At 46.2% G+C, this 17,935-nt stretch overlaps 1 protein-coding gene across 2 annotated transcripts; it reads right to left on the bottom strand.

Moving 5' to 3' along the window:
- Nucleotides 1-2,858: 2,858 nt before the first annotated feature.
- LOC123122016 (LEAF RUST 10 DISEASE-RESISTANCE LOCUS RECEPTOR-LIKE PROTEIN KINASE-like 2.4) lies at nt 2,859-17,404 on the bottom strand. Of its 2 annotated transcripts, XM_044542136.1 has the most exons (5): nt 16,596-17,403; nt 16,301-16,470; nt 15,468-15,503; nt 3,267-4,344; nt 2,859-3,162 (listed from the first exon to the last, which is right to left on the bottom strand). In XM_044542136.1, exons 1-5 carry the CDS (start codon nt 17,297-17,299, stop codon nt 3,123-3,125), a joined length of 2,028 nt encoding a protein of 675 aa, XP_044398071.1. In that variant the 5' UTR covers nt 17,300-17,403; the 3' UTR covers nt 2,859-3,122. The 2 variants fall into 2 exon arrangements, with proteins under 2 accessions (XP_044398071.1, XP_044398072.1); XM_044542137.1 differs by lacking the exon at nt 2,859-3,162 and having other exon boundaries at nt 3,263-4,344; nt 16,596-17,404.
- Between the last annotated feature and the right edge of the window lie 531 nt (nt 17,405-17,935).

The following is a 17,935-nucleotide window of genomic DNA, read 5'->3' as shown; positions in this document are numbered from 1 at the left end:
TAACGTGGTTCGGGACTCTGTTTAGTATTTCATTCCTCTTTTGTTTCTCCTTCTAAGTTGATTTTTGTAATCCGGAATAATGTACTTGCTCAAGCTGCCTTGGCCAAAGCTCGAGCAGCAGCTCGGGTTGCTGTCTCGTTGCTGCCGAGTGTTGGTAGTCAAGCTGGTAGGGGCCAGCCCCCGCGGTTCGCACGAGAGGAAAACGAGCTAAAAGATATGTCGCCCCTAGCAGGGCTACTTTCTGTATTAAAAACCTCTCATTCGAATGAGGGCCATTCTGGGAACATGCGTGGTTTCCGTGCTAGGGCGCCGGAACCAACTTCGTGAATACATCCGGGACAACCTTATTGACATCATTCGCCTTCAAAAAACCATTAAAACCTTATTTTCTGCTAACTTACTATCTTCGCTTCTGGGCGCTCACAATTTTATTTGGAAGTAGTTGCCGGCTAATGGGCACTCGGGCGGTATCCTTATTGGGGCTAAACTAGATGTTTTTGACTATCTCCTTGGAGCATGGTGTTTTCTTCACTTGCATGGTTCTCTGTTATCATTCTATTAACAAGCTTTTGGAAGTGGTAATTGTTTACGGCCCTGCGCATCACTCGATCTTGCAATTTTTTAGATGAGTTGGGTTTCCTCCTCCAGCTTTCCTTTGTTGATTGGTGGTGATTTTAAGTTGATGCGAACACCTAATGATAAGAACAAGCTAATTTTTCTTGGGCTAGGGATGATGCCTTCTATAATTTAATCCCGTTAGGTCGGTGTTGGACTGTGTTCTTATATGCCCGGAATGGGATTTGTTGTTTCCTCGCTCTTTGTTTATTGCTAAAGCTCACATTGGTAGTGACCACACCCCACTTCTCGATTATGGTGATCTTATGGTTGGTTTTAAACACATATTCCGCTTCGACTCATCCCCGTCTTCTCATTGATGGCTTTGTTGCTCTTCTTTTTGACAAGATTTTATCCCTTCTCTTCTCTAATCATCGTTCTTTTGGACCCATGGATGATTGGCATTTATGTTCTCACAATCTTCACAAATTCCTCAAGGGTTGGGGTGCCAATCTGACGGTCGAGTCTCGTCGAGACAAAGTTAGTCTTTTTGATCGAATCAAGAATCTTGATTCCGTTGTTGTTTTGTGGGTCTCTCCCTTTCTGGGCTCAAATGTACGCCTTAGAAATCGCACTTTTGGACATCCATCGCCAGGAAGAAATTTACTGGTAATGGTGAGGACGTCTATCCTGGATTCTTAAGGGTGATGCTATCACTGCTTACTTCTTTGCTATTGCTAATGCAAGGCGTCGTCGTTGCTCTATTTTGCGCTTAGTTATCAATGGAAAAGTTGTGGCTGATCCCGCCATCATCTTGGACAATGTTCTCTCCTTCTTGTCTCTTCTGTCTGCTAGTCCTCTCTCTGCCATGTCTATTTCTCCTCAACTCTGGCCTACTGATGCTCACATTTCCTATGCTGAAAACCTGGAACTTTTGACGCCCTTATCTGAGGTTGAGACTGATGAAGTGGTAGCGACATCAAAGTCTAACTCTACTCCTGGCCGGGATGGCTTCTCTATGTCGTTCTTCAAAAAGTTCTGGCCTGTTATGAAATTCCTTGTTTACGCTATCATCCAAGGTTTTTGCCTCGGGACGGTAGATATTTTTTGGCTGAACTATGCCGTAATTTCTCTAGTTCCTAATGTTAAGGGTGCTGACTCCATTCGTCAATTTAGTCCTACTGTGCTCATCAATAATATTGTTAAGTTCCCTTCAAAAAGTTTTGATTCTCACTTATCCCCGGTGGCCCATAGGGTTATTGGGTGACACCAGTCTGCTTTCAAAAAGTTCAGATTTGTTCTTGATGGGAACCTTAGTTTTCATGAGATTGCGCCTTCGCTCTAGTGGGAGCAAGGCTATTATTATTCTTAAGATTGGTTCTGAGGAAGCTTACGAATCTATTAGTTCGTGCTTCTTGCCTTGCCGGCCCTGCTGCTGCTCCTTGCTAGCAGCGACGCCTGTGGCCGGCACAGAGGGAGCGACGCCTATGACCATCATTTTGAATAATTCATAACAAATTTGTACTAACTCAAAAAAATACGAATAAGATATCAAAATGTTCAGAAAAACATCACCTATATGTCCAGTCATGACAAAAGTGTTGGAAAGTTCCCAACCTAGTTTGGGCTCATATGATCTCAGCATGAACAGTAAAATCGGATTTACAAAAAATCTAAATTCTTTTGGTGTCAAACATTGACCAATGTTTTTAGCGCTTGCCTAGATTCATAAGGGAATACATTCGTGGAAGTCGTGGCACAAAAAAAATCAATGCTCCAAAACAAAAGCATTTTGGAGTGCTAATTTTGTTTTTTAGCCACGACTTTCACGAATGTCATTCCCTGATGAAACTTCGCATGCACCCAAAATATTTGTCAATGTTTGCCACAAAAAAAAAATTATTGATTTTTTTAGTTTTTTAGATTTTACTGTTCATGCTGAAATCATATGAGCTCAAATTTAGATGGGGACTTTCCAACACTTGTTTCATGAATGCAAATGACATGCACGTATAGGTGATGGTTTTCTAGACATTTTGATATCTTATTCACATTTTTCTGAGTTAGTATAAATTTGTTATAAAGTTTTCAAAGTGATGGTTAAACGGTTAAAGGGCAAAAACATAGGACGAGCAAAGTGGTTTGGGCGGGAACGCGTGTTTTCGGAAACTAGGGGTAAACCTGCCGAATGACCCAACTAGGGACATAAAACCAATTATCCCTATTGTATATTATGTGATGGAGGAAATATTTTATGCCATCCTATTTCGAACACCAATAGCTGCTAAGATGTATATATGGTGTGAACGTGCACGTGCTTAATTGTAGTTGAATGAATAATCATTTTTTCTGTACATGCAGAAGGTTGATCGGCTATGGCCACGCAACAAAGGATCTGTCTTAATTAGTTACTTACATTTTTTGCATCTAAAACATGTAAAGCGGATCTTTCTTGAGACTTCGGAAATAAATATCCATGGCACCTCGCCATGCCTGAGGTACTTCCTCCAAACCTAGGAACTTGCCTAGCTACTAGCCAGGTAGTGCTGTCAATGTCCATAGAAACTTCAAACTGGGCTCTCGTTCTGTTCATCATTTGAGTCATCCCTATGCAAGTGGAATAAAAAAATGAGTTAAAAACTGGTGGGAACCACAATTAGTTTGCCAGTGCAATAATTAAACAAAAAAAAAGGAGGATGACCAAGACTCACTGTATAGGTGAGTACATGAACTGCTTTGGCGGTATCTCAAGTTGGTCAATATTTCGTTCAAACATTTCTAAAACCTTGCTTATGGTCGGGCGAGATGCTGGCGATATTTGTATGCACCAGAGCCCGATGGTGGCCATCTTCTTTGCAATCTCTTCATGTTCATCTGGCCACAAGTCAAATGATTGCAAGCTCTCAAATTGGGTTAGGTGACTGTGAACCCAATCCGGGAAGTACACCTCACTTTCTCTCTCCACACTTTCTCGAAAGTTCTTCCTTCCTCCGACCATCTCTAGGAGCACCATACCAAAGCTGTACACGTCCGACTTTGTGGACACAATTCCAAACCACCTCGAGAAGACCTCAGGTGCAATGAAACCAACTGTGCCCCGCATGCCGTCCATCGACAATAGGTAGCTCTCCTTGGGGTTGCACAATTTCGCCAGGCCAAAATCAGCGATCTTTGGAACGAAGTCCTGGTCTAGGAGGATGTTTTGGGGCTTTATGTCAAAGTGTATGATTCGTGTGTTGCATCCTCGGTGAAGATATTCCAATCCTCTCGCTATGCCCATTGCAATCTCGTATAGTTTGTCCCATTCAAGAGTTTCTTTGGAATTCTCGGCGTAGATGAACCTCTCTAGTGAGCCGTTTGGCATATAATCATAGACGAGAACTCTCTTTGAACCCTCCAAACAGAAACCAAGCAGAGTGACAATATTGACATGAGATGTCCTTCTAATGCTAATGACCTCGTTTACAAATTCCTCTCCATTTCCGGTCGTGTCACGAAGGAACTTGACAGCGACATGGTGGCCATTCAGTAGGGCGCCCTTGTATACCATGCCATAGCTACCCTCCCCAAGCTTCTCACTAAAAGATTTGGTTATTTTCTTGAGGTGTGAGAAGGTGTACCTCTTGGGAGCCAGTGAGCCGTAATTGCCCAACATCTCCTTGATTTTGTCCCTACGGCTGTTGTAGTCTTTTCTTACCAATGATTGCAATGGAAATCTCCCACTTCTGTGAATCTTCAAAGCAATAATGAAGCACGTTGTGACCAAAACAATGATTCCAACGGTTGAAACTGGAACAGAAAAATTGTATAATTAATTTTTTGGGTGAGTAATTATTTTGACAAGATATAAATCATCACATAATATTAAGACAGCAATTATATATTAGGGAAGCATCGCTTCCATTTTCTATAATTAAATGAACGATCAGTCATATATAAATTTAAGGGGCACAAAAGTACGTATTGAAAGTAATTGTATGTTATGATGAAAACTCTAAAAGTAGTATATCTATATTTGAAATAGCTAGTCCCCACTAACTATTTTAGAGCACATGCAGCTATACCACATCATCATCCCAATAAATTTAGAAATTAATTACATGCATGTGTCCTTCATACACAGTTTTCTTCTCCCATATTTATGTGGCTGTTTTTTTCACTCTTTGACATGTAAATGAGTGCACATATGATGTGATCAAATGTATGCATCATATTATTAATTATGGTACCCCACGTGTTGCTGTGGGTTTGCAATATTTTTTGATGAAATTTAAATATATATAATATAACTAGCATTTTTTTATGCAGGTTGAGAGGAATATTACACCAGCTCTGCCTCCGCAGCCTTCGCCACCGCAGCTTGAGCAACTAATAGGCCGACAATTATCAGCCCGCCAAGTTTGGCTTCAACGGGAGGGGAGGAGCGGTGGCCTTCTTGGGACACGAGCGGTGGAGACCTAGTGTGCCCTACTCTTCCTCGCTGCTGGTAGTGCCCGCGAACATGCCTGCTTCGTGGTCCTGGTGGCGCGGCGCAGCCTCGGCAGAGCCAGGATGTCCTCGGCGTCCTTGCACCACACCTTGCCTGCCGCCTCGTTGAACTCCTTATAGGCGGCTTTCAGTTTCGCCTGACGCCGACAGTGTTGGAAATATGCCCTAGAGGCAATAATAAATTGGTTATTATTATATTTCCTTGTTCATGATAATCGTTTATTATCCATGCTAGAATTGTATTGATAGGAAACTTAGATACATGTGTGGATACATAGACAACACCATGTCCCTAGTAAGCCTCTAGTTGACTAGCCCGTTGATCAATAGATGGTTACGGTTTCCTGGCCATGGACATTGGATGTCGTTGATAACGGGATCACATCATTAGGAGAATGATGTGATGGACAAGACCCAATCCTAAGCCTAGCACAAGATCGTGTAGTTCGTATGCTAAGAGCTTTTCTAATGTCAAGTATCATTTCCTTAGACCATGAGATTGTGCAACTTCCGGATACCGTAGGAATGCTTTGGGTGTACCAAAGGTCAGAACGTAACTGGGTGGCTATAAAGGTGCACTACAGGTATCTCCGAAAGTGTCTGTTGGGTTGGCACGAATCGAGACTGGGATTTGTCACTCCGTGTAAACGGAGAGGTATCTCTGGGCCCACTCGGTAGGACATCATCATAATGTGCACAATGTGACCAAGGAGTTGATCACGGGATGATGTGAGTTACGGAACGAGTAAAGAGACTTGCCAGTAACGAGATTGAACAAGGTATCGGGATACCGACGATCGAATCTCGGGCAAGTAACATACCGAAAGGGAATTGTATACGGGATTGATTGAATCCCCGACATCGTGGTTCATCCGATGAGATCATCGTGGAACATGTGGGAGCCAACATGGGTATCCAGATCCCGCTGTTGGTTATTGACTGGAGAACGGCTCGGTCATGTCTGCATGGTTCCCGAACCCGTAGGGTCTACACACTTAAGGTTCGATGACGCTGGGGTTATAGGGAAAGTATGTACGTGGTTACCGAATGTTGTTTGGAGTCCCGAATGAGATCCCGGACGTCACGAGGAGTTTCGGAATGGTCCGGAGGTAAAGATTTATATATGGGAAGTCCTGTTTTGGTCACCGGAAAAGTTTCGGGTGATATCGGTAATGTACCGGGACCACCGGGAGGGTCCCGGGGGTCCACCAAGTGGGGCCACCAGCCCCAGAAGGCTGCGTGGGCCAAGTGTGGGAGGGGACCAGCCCCAGGTGGGCTGGTGCGCCCCCCACCAAGGCCCAAGCGCATGGGAGAGTGGGAGGGGCCAAACCCTAGGTCCAGATGGGTCTTAAGGCCCACCCTAGTGGCGCCCCCCCTTCTCCTCCCCTTGGCCGCCCCCCCCTAGATGGGATCTAGGGCTGGCCGCCAGCCCTTGGGGGTGGAAACCCTAGAGGGGGCGCAGCCCCTCCCCCCTATATATAGTTGAAGTTTGGGGCTGCCTAAGACATGAGAACGTCTCTCTTTCGGCGCAGCCCTACCCCTCTCCCTTCTCCTCCTCTCCCGCGGTGCTTGGCGAAGCCCTGCAGGATTGCCACGCTCCTCCATCACCACCACGCCGTCGTGCTGCTGCTGGATGGAGTCTTCCCCAACCTCTCCCTCTCTCCTTGCTGGATCAAGGCGTGGGAGACGTCACCGGGCTGCACGTGTGTTGAACGCGGAGGCACCGTTCTTCGGTGCTTAGATCGGAATCAACCGCGATCTGAATCGCTACGAGTACGACTCCCTCATCCGCGTTCTTGCAACGCTTCCGCATCGCGATCTACAATGGTATGTAGATGAACTCCCCTTCCCCTCGTTGCTAGATTACTCCGTAGATTGATCTTGGTGATGCGTAGAAAATTTTGAATTTCTGCTACATTCCCCAACAGTGGCATCATGAGCTAGGTCTATGCGTAGTTTCTATGCACGAGTAGAACACAAAGTAGTTGTGGGCGTCGATGTTGTCAATTCTTCTTGCCGCTACTAGTCTTATCTTGTTTCGGCGGCATTGTGGGATGAAGCGGCCCGGACCGACCTTACACGTACGCTTACGTGAGACAGGTTCCACCGACTGACATGCACTAGTTGCATAAGGTGGCTAGCGGGTGTCTGTCTCTCCCACTTTATTCGGAACGGATTCGATGAAAAGGGTCCTTATGAAGGGTAAATAGAAATTGGCATATCACGTTGTGGCTTTTACGTAGGTAAGAAACGTTCTTGCTAGAAACCTATACAAGCCACGTAAAAACTTGCAACAACAATTAGAGAACGTCTAACTTGTTTTTGCAGCATGTGCTATGTGATGTGATATGGCCAGAAGATGTGATGAATGATATATGTGATGTATGAGATTGATCATATTCTTGTAATAGGAATCACGACTTGCATGTCGATGAGTATGACAACCGGCAGGAGCCATAGGAGTTGTCCTTATTTTTTGTATGACCTGCGTGTCATTGAATAACGCCATGTAAATTACTTTACTTTATTGCTAAGCGCGTTAGCCATAGAAGTAGAAGTAATCGTTGGCGTGACAACTTCATGAAGACACAATGATGGAGATCATGATGATGGAGATCATGGTGTCATGCCGGTGACAAAGATGATCATGGTGCCCCGAAGATGGAGATCAAAGGAGCAAAATGATATTGGCCATATCATGTCACTATTTGATTGCATGTGATGTTTATAATGTTATGCATCTTATTTGCTTAGAACGACGGTAGTAAGTAAGATGATCCCTCACTAAAATTTCAAGAGACGTGTTTCCCCTAACTGTGCACCGTTGCGAAGGTTCGTTGTTTTGAAGCACCACGTGATGATCGGGTGTGATAGATTCTAACGTTCGAATACAATGGGTGTTGACGAGCCTAGTATGTACAGACATGGCCTCGGAACACATGCGAAACACTTAGGTTGACTTGACGAGCCTAGCATGTACAGACATGGCCTCGGAACACAAGAGACCGAAAGGTCGAACATGAGTCATATAGTAGATACGATCAACATGGAGATGTTCACCGATGATGACTAGTCCGTCTCACGTGATGATCGGACACGGCCTAGTTTGACTCGGATCATGTATCACTTAGATGACTAGAGGGATGTCTATCTGAGTGGGAGTTCATAATCAGATGAACTTCATTATCATGAACATAGTCAAAAGGTCTTTGCAAATTATGTCATACGCTTTAGTTCTACTGTTTAAGATATGTTCCTAGAGAAAATTTAGTTGAAAGTTGGTAGTAGCAATTATGCGGACTGGGTCCGTAAACTGAGGATTGTCCTCATTGCTGCACAGAAGGCTTATGTCCTTAATGCACCGCTCGGTGTGCTGAACCTTAGCGTCGTCTGTAGATGTTGCGAAACGTCTGACATACACGTTTTGATGACTACGTGATAGTTCAGTGCGTACGGTTTAGAATTGTGGCACCAAAGACATTTTTTTTGAAACGTCGCAGAACATATGAGATGTTCCGAAGAATGAAATTGGGATTTCAGACCAGTGCCCACATCAAGAGGTATGAGACCTCTGACAAGTTTCTTAAGCCTGCAAACTAAGGGAGAAAAGCTCAATCGTTGAGCATGTGCTCAGATTGTCTGAGTGCCACAATCACTTGAATCGAGTGGGAGTTAATCTTCCAGATGAGATAGTGATGGTTCTCCATAGTCACTGCCACCAAGCTATTAGAGCTTCGTGATGAACTATAAATATCAAGGATAGATGATGATCCGTGAGCAACTCGCGATGTTTGACACCGCGAAGGTAGAAATCAAGAAGGAGCATCAATTATTGATGGTTAGTAAAACCACTAGCTTCTAGAAGGGCAAGGGCAAGAAGGGATACTTCATGAAATGGCAAATCAGTTGCTGCTCTAGTGAAGAATCCCAAGGTTGAAACCCAAACCCGAGACTAAGTGCTTCTGTAATGAGGGGAACGGTCACTGAAGCGGAACTACCCTAGATACTTGGTAGATGAGAAGGCAGGCAAGGTCGACAGAAGTATATTGGATATACATTATATGAATGTGTACTTTACTAGTACGCCTAGCAGCACCAGGGTATTAGATACCAGTTCGGTTGCTAAGTGTTAGTAACTCGAAATAAAAGCTGCGGAATAAATGGAGACTGGCTAAAGGTGAGATGACGATGTGTGTTGGAAGTGTTTCCAAGGTTGATGTGATCAAGCATCGCATGCTCCCTCTACCATTGAGATTTGGTGTTTGCGTTGAGCATGATTGGATTATGTTTATCGCAATACGGTTATTCATTTAAGGAGAATAATGGTTACTCTGTTTATTTGAATAATACTTTCAATGGTCTTGCACCTAAAATGAATCTCGATCGTAGTGATACACATGTTCATGCCAAAAGTAATGATAGTACCACATACTTGCGGCACTGCTATTTGAGTCATATTGGGATAAAACGCATGAAGAAGCTCCATGTAGATGGATCTTTGGACTCACTCATTTTTGAAAGGATTGAGACATGCGAACCATGTCTATTGGTATATGTGCATGAAGAAACTCCATGCAGATGGATCGTTTGGACTCACTTGATTTTGAATCACTTGAGACATGCAAATTATACCACATGGGCAAGATGACTGAAAAGCCTCGTTTTCAGTAAGATGGAACAAGAGAGCAACTTGTTGGAAGTAATACATTTTGATGTATGCAGTCCAATGAGTGCTGAGGCATGCAGTGGATATCGTTATGTTCTTACTTCACAGATGATTTGAGTAGATACTGAGTGTATTTACTTGATGAAACACAAGTTTGAATTATTGAAAGGTTCAAGTAATTTCAGAGTGAAGTTGAAGATCGTCGTGACATGAAGGATAAAATGTCTATGATATGATCATAGAGATGAATATCTGAGTTACGAGTTTGGCACACAATTAAGACATTGTGGAAAGTGTTTCACAATTAATACCGCCTGGAACACCATAGTGTGATGGTGTGTCCGAACATCATAACTGCACCCTATTGGATATGGTGCATACCATGATGTCTCTTATCGAATTACCACTATCGTTCATGGGTTAGGCATTAGAGACAACCGCATTCACTTTAAAAGGGGCACCACGCAATTCCGTTGAGACGACACCGTTTAGAGAAACCTAAGTTGTCGTTTCTTAAAAGTTTGGGGCTGCGATGCTTATGTGAAAAAGTTTCAGGCTGATAAGCTCGAACCCAAAGCGGATAAATGCGTCTTCATAGAATACCCAAAACAGTTGGGTATACCTCCTATTTCAGATCTGGAAGCAAAAGTAATTGCTTCTAGAGACAGGTCCTTTCTCGAGGAAAAGTTTCTCTCGAAAGAATTGAGTGGAGGATGGTGGAGACTTGATAAGGTTATTGAACCGTCACTTCAACTAGTGTGTAGCAGGGCACATGAAGTTGTTCCTGTGGCACCTACACCAATTGAAGTGGAAGCTTAGGATAGTGATCATGAAACTTCGGATCAAGTCACTACCAAACCTCGTAGGACGACGAGGATGCGTAATACTTCAGAGTAGTACGTGATCCTGTCTTGGAAGTCATGTTGTTGGACAACGATGAACCTATGAGCTATGGAGAAGCGATGGTGGGCCCATATTCCGACAAATGGTTAGAAGCCATGAAATCCGAGATAAATGGATGTTTGAGAAGAAGACGGACGTGGACGGTAATGTTACCGTCTATGAAGCTCGACTTGTGGCAAAGAGTATTTCCACAAGTTCAAGGAGTTGACTACGATGAGATTTTCTCATCCGTAGCGATGCTTAAGTCCGTCGGAATCATGTTAGCATTAGCTGCATTTATGAAATCTGGCAGATGGGTGTCAAAACAAGTTTCCTTACCAGTTTTCGTAAGGAAAGGTTGTATGTGATACAATCAGAAAGGTTTTATCCATCCTAAGGATGCTAAAAGGTATGCTAGCTTCAGCGATCCTTCTAAGGACTGGAGTAAGCATCTCGGAGTTGGAATGTACGCTTTGATGAGATGATCAAAGATTTTGGGTTTATACAAAGTTTATGAGAAACTCGTATTTCCAATAAAGTGAGTGGGAGCGCTACAACATTTCTGATAAGTATATGTGAATGACATATTGTTGATCCGAAATGATGTAAAATTTCTGGAAAGCATAAAGGGTTGTTTGAAAGGAGTTTTTCAAAGGAAGACCTGGATAAAGCTGCTTACATATTGGGCATCAAGATCTATAGAGATAGATCAAGACGCCCGATGATACTTTCAAAGAACGCACACCTTGACATGATTTTGAAAGAGTTCAAAATAGATCAGCAAAGAAGGAGTTCTTGGCTGTGTTACAAGGTGTGAGTATTGAGTAAGACTCAAGACCTGACCACAGCAGAAGAGAGAGAAAGGACGAAGGTCGTCCCCTATGCTTTAGACGTAGGCTCTACAGTATGCTATGTTGTGTACCGCACATGAAGTGTGCCTTGCCATGAGTTGGTCAAGGGGTACAATAGTGATCCGGGAATGGATCACATGACAGCGGTCGAACTTATCCTTAGTATCTAGTTGAGTAAGGAATTTTCTCGATTATGGAGGTGAAAAGGAGTTCGTCGTAAAGGGTTACGTCGATGCGAACTTTGACACTAATCCGGATGACTCTGAGTAGTAAACCGGATTCGTATAGTAGAACCGTTATTTGAAATGGCTCCAAGTAGCGCGTGGTAGCATCCACAAGATGACATAGATATTCGTAAAGCACACACGGATCTGAAAGGTTCAGACCCGTTGACTAATAACCTCTCTCACAAGCATAACATGATCAAACCAGAACTCATTGAGTGTTAATCACATAGTGATGTGAACTAGATTGTTGACTCTAGTAAACTCTTTGGATGTTGGTCACATGGTGATGTGACCTATGAGTGTTAATCACATGGTGATGTGGACTAGATTATTGACTCTAGTGCAAGTGGGAGACTGTTGGAAATATGCCCTAGAGGCAATAATAAATTGGTTATTATTATATTTCCTTGTTCATGATAATCGTTTATTATCCATGCTAGAATTGTATTGATAGGAAACTCAGATACATGTGTGGATACATAGACAACACCATGTCCCTAGTAAGCCTCTAGTTGACTAGCCCGTTGATCAATAGATGGTTACGGTTTCCTGACCATGGACATTGGATGTCGTTGATAACGGGATCACATCATTAGGAGAATGATGTGATGGACAAGACCCAATCCTAAGCCTAGCACAAGATCGTGTAGTTCGTATGCTAAGAGCTTTTCTAATGTCAAGTATCATTTCCATAGACCATGAGATTGTGCAACTCCCGGATACCGTAGGAATGCTTTGGGTGTACCAAACGTCACAACGTAACTGGGTGGCTATAAAGGTGCACTACAGGTATCTCCGAAAGTGTCTGTTGGGTTGGCACGAATCGAGACTGGGATTTGTCACTCCGTGTAAACGGAGAGGTATCTCTGGGCCCACTCGGTAGGACATCATCATAATGTGCACAATGTGACCAAGGAGTTGATCACGGGATGATGTGAGTTACGGAACGAGTAAAGAGACTTGCCGGTAACGAGATTGAACAAGGTATCGGGATACCGACGATCGAATCTCGGGCAAGTAACATACCGATAGACAAAGGGAATTGTATACGGGATTGATTGAATCCCCGACATCGTGGTTCATCCGATGAGATCATCGTGGAACATGTGGGAGCCAACATGGGTATCCAGATCCCGCTATTGGTTATTGACTGGAGAACGTCTCGGTCATGTCTGCATGGTTCCCGAACCCGTAGGGTCTACACACTTAAGGTTCGATGACGCTAGGGTTATAGGGAAAGTATGTACGTGGTTACCGAATGTTGTTCGGAGTCCCGGATGAGATCCCGGACGTCACGAGGAGTTCCGGAATGGTCCGGAGGTAAAGATTTATATATGGGAAGTCCTGTTTTGGTCACCGGAAAAGTTTTGGGTGATATCGGTAATGTACCGGGACCACCGGGAGGGTCCCGGGGGTCCACCAAGTGGGGCCACCAGCCCCAGAAGGCTGCGTGGGCCAAGTGTGGGAGGGGACCAGCCCCAGGTGGGCTGGTGCGCCCCCCACCAAGGCCCAAGCGCATGGGAGAGTGGGAGGGGGCAAACCCTAGGTCCGGATGGGCCTTAAGGCCCACCCTAGTGGCGCCCCCCTTCTCCTCCCCTTGGCCGCCCCCCCTAGATGGGATCTAGGGCTGGCCGCCAGCCCTTGGGAGTGGAAACCCTAGAGGGGCGCAGCCCCTCCCCCCTATATATAGTTGAAGTTTGGGGCTGCCTAAGACATGAGAACGTCTCTCTTTCGGCGCAGCCCTACCCCTCTCCCTTCTCCTCCTCTCCCGCGGTGCTTGGCGAAGCCCTGCGGGATTGCCACGCTCCTCCATCACCACCACGCCGTCGTGCTGCTGCTGGATGGAGTCTTCCCCAACCTCTCCCTCTCTCCTTGCTGGATCAAGGCGTGGGAGACGTCACCGGGCTGCACGTGTGTTGAACGCGGAGGCACCGTTCTTCGGTGCTTAGATCGGAATCAACCGCGATCTGAATCGCTACGAGTACGACTCCCTCATCCGCGTTCTTGCAACGCTTCCGCATCGCGATCTACAATGGTATGTAGATGCACTCCCCTTCCCCTCGTTGCTAGATTACTCCATAGATTGATCTTGGTGATGCGTAGAAAATTTTGAATTTCTGCTACATTCCCCAACAGACAGTACCGCCAGCGGGTGAGGCGGATGTTGCGGGCGGAGCGGTAGGACTCGAGCATCTCCACCTGCTCCGGCGCAATCTCTCTGCCGGCGTTGAATTGGTCCTTCGTCTGCTGGAGGAGCTGGTAGTTGTGGCCGGCTTTGGCCTACGCTTCCCGAAACTGCTCCTCCCGCACCATTTCCATGTATGTAATGGGCATCGGCCACGCCGATGGTCATGGTGCAACGCACCAGCATGGGTGGCACCCACGAGGAGGGTGGCTGCAGCTCGTACTCGGCCGCTTCCTCCATTGGAACGCCGTCGGCCTTCGACTGCCTGCCGGCCTGCCAGCTGGCAGCAATGGTGGCCATCTCCTTCTTCTGCTCCGGCGACGGTCCATCCTAGATAGCTTTGGACCGCGAGGAGGCCCTGTTGGGAGTGGTGCAGAAGAGGAGAAAGGGAACGGAGGAAGATGAACGCGACTATGTTCGAGGCTGCAGTTTATATAGTGGGCGAGGTGGCAATGGTGGGCAGCAGAGGCATGAACAGGTGGCGCCGAAGTAGCTGTCTCGGCAACCGCGTGTCATTAATGTGGGCGGCAGAAGGGCGGATGGACGTCCGTGGTGTCGTTTGAATGTGGAGCGTTTGCGTGCACACGAAAGCAGCACGGGCAGCACTCTCTCGGCCGGTGCGCCGCTTCAACGTCGGCGCTAGTGAGAGGTTGCGTTTGCTCTGGTCGGGATGAATGTGGTACTGACACTCTAGAGCGGCGCTGGCCGTTTCGGGTGGGAAACGCGCATGGGTGAGAGAGGGGGTTTGGGCGGGCCAGGGCGTGGCAGCAGTCCGGATGCCCGAGCCCACCATGTTTGTCTCTCGTTTGCGGGAAAAAACATGTCCAGACCACCGAACGGACTGATACAAACCCGTTTTAGATAGCTACCGCGCTCCGGACGTATGCTCGGTTTGAGGGTCCGTGTTGGAGATGCCCTTATATGTCATACAAGTATTCAATTGAAACTTCTTCCCAATGTTATAATTTTTGTGACATAAAACATATATATAGTTTACTGGTCAAAGTTAAACCTCAAAATAAGTGGATGCCTAATAACGTACGACGAAGGGAGTTTGGTATAAGCTACTTGCTCGGTTGCTAAACTAATTTTATAAGCTGTTGCGGAAAATAGCTATGAAAGAGGGTTCATGTCACGTCTTACATAAAAATTAAAATGATCATAATTCATAACGATGAAATGCCCAGTATAAGATTTTTGGAAATTAGGGGGAAGAGGAGAGCATATCGTGTTGTTGTTCGACATGTCGATTAATAGAAGGGAGTGAAGTGCATCATAGGTCCTTGAACTATTTCAGAGATGTCACGCAAGTCTTTGAAGTATGAAAATCATCATCCAGCTCCTTGAAGTGCAATATGTGTGTCATTTAGGCCCTCTTATTTCTGAGGTGTCATGTAGGTCATTAAACTATTTTAGAGGCGTCATGCATGTAGACACTTATTGCATTTTGGGGACCTTCGAGGATATTAATGACACTTTTCATAGTTCGTGGGCCTATGTAGCACCTTTGAAATAATTCGAGGACATAAGATGCACTTCACTCATTAGAAGAGGAGTGTCTCAAAGAAAAGAAAAACTCATTAGAAGGGGATCAAAGGGTTTTGAAGAGATACCTGCCACAATTGTGCGCAACTTGCTATGCTTAGAAGCTGCAACAAGAAAACTAATGGTTAATTACGACGGTTCTTAGTCGAACTAAGTATGATATAATTTACATATGATAAATATACTCCTCCATCCATTCCATAATATAGTGTGCATTAGCATTCTTAAAAGTCAAACTTCATAATATTTGACCAAGTTTATGGAGAAAATTATTTATAACTACAATATTAAATATATACTCTCAATGAACATATATTTGATGATGAATTTAATGGTATTGATTAGTACTCGATGTTTATAAAATTTTCTCTAAGTTTGGTCAAAATTTACAGATTCTGACTTCACGAAAATCTAATACTCCTACATTACAGTTCGAAACAGAGAGAGTAGCACATCACTGAATATGTTTCTAACAAATTGGTGAAATAAAAGAAAAGTGAAATAGGCACAACGAACCGAAAAGGACGGGGCTTCTACTGTTTAAATGGAGTTTGTTAGTTTCTACTGTATGCATGTCTCGTCGCAACGCACGAGCAATTAGTGTAAGTTGTATTCATGGGTTCATGCAAAGCTTCTCCATTCTACGTTTCTTTTTTGGGTAATTCTCCATTCTACGTTCACGCCACCGCCAGTCAAGCTAGCTGCTCACACGGGTTGGTTGTACGTTCTGCAGCTGTTTCGATTCATTCAGTGAATGAATTTCTCTCATGGGACCAGCTAGCTGGTTCCTCGATCCATACGTACACGTCAAAGGACCACGACCTCACTCACTCACCAATCACCATGTCCATCGCTTTCCCACCAACAGTTGATTACTGAATCTAGTTCACATTTAACTCACCTCTTGAGGACGAGGAGGAATCCGCTGCAGGTTGCGACGACGACGTCGAGGAGGACGACGCCGCCGGCGCCGGCGCCACGACGATCCTCGTTGTGTTGGGCGGCATGTAGAAGGGCACCACCTCGAACCTCGTGTAGCATGTCAGCGAGTAGGCCCGTCCTCCTTTCGTCCTACAAATACAGAGTATGCATCCATGTCCGGCCGTCGTGTCAGTCCTCATACGCCGCCGGCCGGCAGCACGCAGCCACGACGTAGATGAACGCATGCGATTGACCAAAATAATAATACTACTTACACGGGCAACGACGCGGCGATTCTCTGGAGGCAGAGGCGGCAGTCGTCAGGGGAGAGGACTGCCACGCACTGCGCGAACCCGTACAGGCTCTCGTTGGCCGTGATGTTGGTCTGCCCGAATGCGGCGAGGGGACGCGGCTGGCCGTTCGCTCCGGCCTCGGCGGCGGCGGGAGCGAGGCGGTCCATGAGCCGATTGAGCGCGGCGCCGTACCTGTCGGCCTCGTCGGCGCTGTTCATGTTGTTGTTGTAGAAGGAGAACCTCTGCACCGTGTCCGCCTCTGGCCGCGAGAGCTCCCTCTCGCCCGCCGCCGAGTCCGTGTACTGGAGCAGGCAGTTGTTGTACAATATGGCCGCGGACGCAGCGTGCGGGCACGCCAGCGTCACGTTCCCGGCTGCCATGCGCAGGCACAGCCTGCACACCTCCGGCGGCCCCCCGTCCGCGTAGCACAAGGCCAGCCCGTCCGGTCCTTCCTCCTCCTCCCGCCGGCTGCGGACCACGGTGGCGTAGCCGTAGCGGGAGCGGCCGGCGGCGACCACCACGTCCCTGAGCACGCCGCGGACGCTGGCCCCGTAGGCGCTCCCCGCGGTGTAGTTCCCCGGCGAGCACGAGGACCATACCTGCACAGTCTGCGCAAGCGCTCCCGGAGCAGCACAGACTGCGAGGAGCACGGCGACGGCGACGGCGACGAGAGCGTGGGTGGCCATTGCTCTGCTACTGAGAAAGATGGATGGAGACCAAAGCGAAGTCCACCTCTTTGTGTATGAGTACCGAGTAGTAGTAAAGTGGTCTTTGTTTATTTTGCCGCAGACGGCCTCATTCATTTTGTAAGTAGTGCTATGATTGGGCGGTGTTCGGCGACGGTCGGTCGTCGCACTGCCGATGGTCCCGGCGGCTCAACGAAGTTCAGATGGGGTGATATATGGGCAAGCAAATGTCCGCCGAAACTGAAGCACTTCCTATGGCGGCTTGCTCACAACAGTCTCCCACATAAGCTCAGTATTGATCGTCGGGGGACACATTCTTCCCAATCTGTTCGCGGCAGGACGAGCATGGGGCACACATTTTCTTCAAATGTAAGTTTGTCAAGCCGCTGTGGAGAGAACTACAACTGGAGCAGACTAGATTAGAGCTACTTGAACAACAAGGGGCCGAAGGATTTGGTCAGTAAAATACATACTAGCTCTACCAGAAGAGAAAATCCTTGTACGTATTACTATGTTGTGGGTGTGGTGGGATGTAAAAGAAATAAGAAGAACCAAAGAGAAAATCCTTGTATGTATTACTATGTTGATGGAAGTACATGTCTGAAGAACGGGGAACTGGTGGGCGGGGCTTCATTG

Source organism: Triticum aestivum, chromosome 5D (genome assembly GCF_018294505.1).
Source record: "Triticum aestivum cultivar Chinese Spring chromosome 5D, IWGSC CS RefSeq v2.1, whole genome shotgun sequence".
In the NCBI taxonomy this organism is placed as follows: domain Eukaryota; kingdom Viridiplantae; phylum Streptophyta; class Magnoliopsida; order Poales; family Poaceae; genus Triticum; species Triticum aestivum.
Note: the sequence above shows the minus strand (reverse complement) of the source record. Positions and strands in the feature narration are given on the sequence as shown.

Bases quoted from the DNA above. Each gene is read 5' to 3' on its own strand.
- LOC123122016 (XM_044542136.1), bottom strand. From the start codon at position 17,299: ATGGCCACCCACGCTCTCGTCGCCGTCGCCGTCGCCGTGCTCCTCGCA. The intron at 16,471-16,595 runs GTAAGTAGTATT...CTGTATTTGTAG, and splicing joins ATCGCCGCGTCGTTGCCCGT to GACGAAAGGAGGACGGGCCT. The intron at 4,345-15,467 runs GTATCTCTTCAA...TTTCTGTTCCAG, and splicing joins GTTGCGCACAATTGTGGCAG to TTTCAACCGTTGGAATCATT.